Genomic DNA, 5217 nt, shown 5'->3' on the forward strand with positions numbered 1-5217 from the left:
CTTATCACTGATTGTTATGAGCCGTCACTGAACGCAGCATCAGTAACCAGCCGCTTCACATTCGCTGCCCCGTGAGTGACGGAGGCGGAGGTTTGATCGGCAGGGGATCTGTCCAATCAGCGCCGCCCTGTGATCTCCGAAACCCCGCCTCCTGCTCTTCCTCCCCCAGCTGCTGCTCTACGGAGCATTCCTCATCTTCCTGGGGCTCGAGAGCAGAAGAACGCGGCGACGAAAACCAACCGAGCCGAAGACACGACGGATTCAAATCCCTTATGACACTTTCCAAGGGCACGTAAGGTTAGTTTTAACCTCTTTCTTATGGTTTATCTAAAAAAATCCTCATGTTTAGTCCTAAAACTTGGTTTGAATGGAGCTAGTTTTTCCCTTCTGAAGTCCGTTAAAGGGGGTTGGGGGTTTACTCAGGGGTCCTGGGGAAGAATAAGTATGATGGAGTGACATTGTTTTTATATTGTACTACTATAATCAGAAGAAATGGTTGGAATAGGTTGTTTAATCATACATTTGAGTTGATTCGGTTGTGCATCTCTCTGTTAAATAAGACCAGGCTGCTTTTAATCTCCTCACTTGGGGGTTAAACTCTCATCAAATGGGGCTTTATGGTTTCCCATCTGTTATTTGAGAAAACATCTGAGAATATGATCAAACTAATAGACAAATGTGTCTCTGTAACGATGAGTAAAGTCTCTCAGTCTCACAGTGAGTCATACACCAGTTTCAATGTTCACTTTTAAATGTGAATGTAAAAAGCAGGTTCACCTTGTAAAACTTGTACAGATTGAGAATAATGTGTCTGTAGTTTTGATTAAGCTGTAATTGAAAGCTGATTGATTGAAAATGAATGAGAAACTAACTAGCCATGGTGCTATTACATAAACTGGATGCAAGGTTTATTACATGGCAGTGCAGCCTCATGGGATCCTCAATGTGTCTCAGTGATCCCAACAAATAAGGACCTGGTTTAAGATGCTACTAGCTAAGTTTCCTATTCAAAAGTTAAGAGTTTAGTAGACAGCAAGTCTTTATGACTTTATAAAATGACAGATGCTTGTGTGTCTTAAAGCTCAACTTAATAATCAATTATTTGATCTACAGAAAATATATAACAACAATTTAAATTTGTTCAATGATTAAATTCTCTTGTTTTATTTAGATATTAGTCCATGTTTTTAAATTGAATTAATGATAATATAAAGAATAAATCAGCCTTTTAGTTTTTTGTAATTTTGTTTGATTGAGACAAATGTTATGAGTAAAGGCAATGTTTTCACTCTCTCTCTTCTACTTGGGTCGTGTCTCTGTCTTAAAAAGTTGATAACACTTAATGTAGACGATTTTTCTAATATGACAGAATTTCAATTTGGCAGAAATACACTTAATACCGGTGCCATTGTAGAATACAAAATGTAAATATATTAACATTAGCTGCAATACTGCAGCAATATGAATATAAAGTCAATCAATGCATATTGGCGTAATGTGATGTACATCAACCTTGAATGTTAATCTATATATATGTACCAATGTAGGTCGATGTTGGGTCGCGGTGTGAAGCGGAAGTGGAGCTGCCTGGAGGAGCTGGAGGCTGAGGCCCGCCCTGCTGCTGCAGAGAAGGAGAGGGATGGGGAGGAAGGTCAGGGAGATGAGGACGGGTTCCTTGTGGGTCCGTCCAAATCCGCCATGAACCACCTGCAGCAGCGGCAGCTCGTGCTCGGCCTCTGCATGGAGAAGCTCCAGAGCTACCAGGCCGGCATGGAGCTCAGCCTGCGACGCTCCGTGCTGCTCATCAACACGCTCCGGCAGATCCAGGAGGACATGCGGAGCGACGGGACGGGGACATCGGAGACGCTCCTCAACCACACAGACTCCTGCCTTCTCAGGGAGGACATGCAGGTTACGTGCCCTGGGTGTACAGAGGAGGATGGGGACAGCCTTTCTCCGCCGCTGTCCCCTGAGTTTCCTCCCCAAGAGGCAAACAGCTCGCCAGACCAGCAGAAATCACTTCCTGCTGCAGCGATGAATACTTTTAGTGATGCAGTAAACGCCATGGGCTACCTCAGCGACCTCACCCTGGACGACATCTTCGAGGACATTGACACATCAATGTATGAGACTTCAGAACTGCCTTCGGCCTGGTCGGGGGGCTCCCTGTGGCCCATCAGTGTGTCGCTGTGGACGGACGAGGACGTGAAAATGCGTCCTCCTAGCCTCCCATCGGCTGGGAGTCTCCAGTCGCGTCTGATGGACCTGAACGAGCTGGACCACATCATGGAGATTCTGGTAAAGTCCTGATCACCAAGATGAACTCCTGAACATTTACTCAAAGAGTCTGATCGCAGCTGAGGACATGACCTTCGATTTTTAAGGCAGCATCTGATATTTGGGTTGAAAAGGCGATTTAAGCTTCAACTGGATTCAGTTCATTCCTATGCAAATAACTCTTTTATGAAAATCCATCCAAAATCTTAAGTTATTTGCATGAACATGAATATTTATAACAATAGATGGTTTCAATAGATGGAGAAACCATTTTAAATATGTTTAGAAAACACACTCTTACATTGTCTTGGTTGCTATAACTCAGGTTGCTAAACACTTGGTGTGTTATGTGACGGCACCTACAGGTTTTTCTAGAAGTCTCATTGGAATTAAATATAGGAAAACTTAAGCTATCAAATAATATTGTTGACATTCAACAAGTAAATGTTATTTCAAATAGACAGAGAGACTAATTTCTGCTGTTTTAGGATAGGTTGTGTGGGTCAATAATCTGTAGTAAAAGAACATGAGGCATGTCTAGACAAAGTCGATACACCATTAGTGTTTTGCAACCATAGTAAAGTAACTGTAAAAGTGTCTAAAGTAGATTTTCCTTAATTTAGTAAAAATGATGATTCAGTTGGACCCTTAAATATCCACTACATTGTTTATACCACTTGTCTTTCCAAGTTTTTTTGTAGAAAGCAGCATCTCTCTGAGTGAATTCGCCAGAAGAGGAAACCCGAGCTTCCGTGTTTTGTGCGTCACTCAGACTGTAAGATCAGACCTGAGTTGATTATTAATTGAAATCCCGTCAATTACTTAAGAGGTGTGTCCTTCCAGCGTTGGGACTGAAAGACTTGTATCGCTCTACGTAGGATCTTTGAATCAGACATCAGCCAACAGTCTTTGTGGCTGTGTTCATCCAGCAGTCAGAGTGGTGGACAGTCTCTCTCTCTCTCTCTCTATATATATATATATATATTTATTTGGCTTGTGAAAAGGATAATGTGGCCACTGAATTTGGGGATATCCAGCCAAAGAAGTATCAAGTCCCCAGAGATTAATGCCACGTTCACAAGAAGCAGGAACAAATAATGACAAGATGTTTAAATGTCGGAACCCGTTTTATCTAATATTCTTATTTATGAATGAAAAATCCACCACAATCTGCAGCAGATCGTTTTTCTATGTTTAATTTGTTGTTCGGGTGTGAGTGTAAGTTATAATTCAGATTCTTTATGACTTTGGGACAAACTATTAGAAGCCTGTACGTGAATTACTCACGGTTGACGTGAACAGTTTATCCTTGTCGGCAGCTTTACGGTAAATGCAACATGTCATGAAAGCAGCTTAAAACATGTATTTCAAATTGTTATGTTAACCCAGTCTGGTGCTGACTGAGGAGCCAATCGCTTCAAGTCAACAATCAGGACTACTTCGCCATGTCTCAGAATTGTAAACGACAACAGAAGCCTACAGTATGTATTTTATGGCCATGATGGTATGACTTCTATTGCAATGTACAAAAACATATATATGTGTTTCTACCTGAAACTCTAATCCCCTGTCCATGATTTTCTATGTGTGGTTTCCTGTTCTACCTCCTGATGTCTCTTCGTCTACCTGGACACTCCTGTTTGTCACTGAAATATTTGCTATTTTTTCACGGTTTTAACTCGGCTGAATATCCAATTCATTGCAATCCAATGCTTTCCTGTCAGACCAAAGCAATCCATCCTCATCTCCTTCTCATTTTAAAATGTGCCTTACTACTGAATTTAATTTTAATGTAGAGATGTAAGTGGTTGGCTGAGCTCGAGCTTCATTTGTAAAAACCTCAAAACTGAAGCGAGGTGTTCTTTAAAGCGCCTTTTGTTTCTTCTCCTTTATTTGCCTTTTTTTTCTGTGCTCGATGAACACTAGTGGCATATGAGCTTAATGTATCCTGACAGGATGACAGGAAACTAGCTGAGGGAGGAGGTGGCAGTGAGGGCCATGAGGGAAAAATAAGAGGAGGACATGGAGGTGGGAGGAGGGGTGGGGGGAAGCTACTTGCGTCACTTGTTCAGTAGGAGGGGTTTTGAGACTCAGACCACCGACCAATCACAGGAGATGTACAAGGAGCCTACTGCTGCTGCTCCAACAACAACTTGTTTTTGCTCCTCATGGCTCTGCTCAGAAATGCAGTGTTGGATTTCAGCATCTGAAATGAAACCACTTCTCTGTTTTCTTTGTTTGTTTGTATTTGTTCTTCTTTGCATAATCTATCTGACAGGACTGAGTACAGAAAGCAGAAAGCTGCAGTGTTATTTATAAATGTATGAGTGTCCGTAAAGCACAAGCTGTATGTTGTCCATGCTGATTATGATATAAATATAACCGAAGGATGCTAAGTAATGAAATTATCTTTAATAATGTATTGTATTTTTTGTGAAATATTTTATAGATTTTATTCAATAATACAGTTAAAATACCAGAACCTGCCTTGTCTGAGTCTTTATTCTTCACGCCTTTTCTTTTGAGGGTTTTCTGGGGGGTCAGAGATGTAAATATCACATCCAATTTGCAGAAAAACACCTCATGAAACAAATATTACTCTAATTTCTGCCAAACCATCCCTCTGCACCCCCACCATGCATACACAACGAGGTGTCAGTCATTCATCATGACTGACTGCACCGGGTTTCTGCAGTTTTGCCTTAATTGAGGCCTCACAGGGAATTTGTACACAAACTTCACCCTAATCCTGCCTTATTTAGCGATTGGTTAGGCCACATGTGTAAACATCCTTTAACCTAAAGGTAGACATGTTTGGAAAATACCGTTTTTTACGGTACCATGACATCTACCAAAAAGAACATTTGATATCATGTTACACACTGTTTAAATTAGGTCTGCAACTAACAATTATTTAAGTTCTCAATTATTTTCTTGATT

The 5217-nt window shown here is 41.1% G+C and overlaps 1 protein-coding gene across 2 annotated transcripts; it reads left to right on the top strand.

Annotated features, from left to right (window-relative positions):
• Positions 1 to 206: 206 nt before the first annotated feature.
• si:dkey-177p2.6 (uncharacterized protein LOC568712 homolog) lies at positions 207 to 4759 on the top strand. 2 transcript variants are annotated; one of them, XM_034126064.1, is made up of 2 exons: positions 207 to 297; positions 1548 to 4759. In XM_034126064.1, the coding sequence occupies exon 2, from the start codon at positions 1552 to 1554 to the stop codon at positions 2308 to 2310; it is 759 nt and encodes a 252-aa protein (XP_033981955.1). In that variant the 5' UTR covers positions 207 to 297; positions 1548 to 1551; the 3' UTR covers positions 2311 to 4759. The 2 variants fall into 2 exon arrangements, with proteins under 2 accessions (XP_033981955.1, XP_033981947.1); XM_034126056.1 differs by having other exon boundaries at positions 207 to 292.
• The last annotated feature ends 458 nt before the right edge of the window (positions 4760 to 5217 follow it).

This window comes from Trematomus bernacchii, unplaced genomic scaffold (genome assembly GCF_902827165.1).
Source record: "Trematomus bernacchii unplaced genomic scaffold, fTreBer1.1, whole genome shotgun sequence".
NCBI lineage: Eukaryota > Metazoa > Chordata > Actinopteri > Perciformes > Nototheniidae > Trematomus > Trematomus bernacchii.

Bases quoted from the DNA above. Each gene is read 5' to 3' on its own strand.
- si:dkey-177p2.6 (XM_034126056.1), top strand. From the start codon at position 273: ATGACACTTTCCAAGGGCAC. The intron at 293-1,547 runs GTAAGGTTAGTT...GTACCAATGTAG, and splicing joins ATGACACTTTCCAAGGGCAC to GTCGATGTTGGGTCGCGGTG.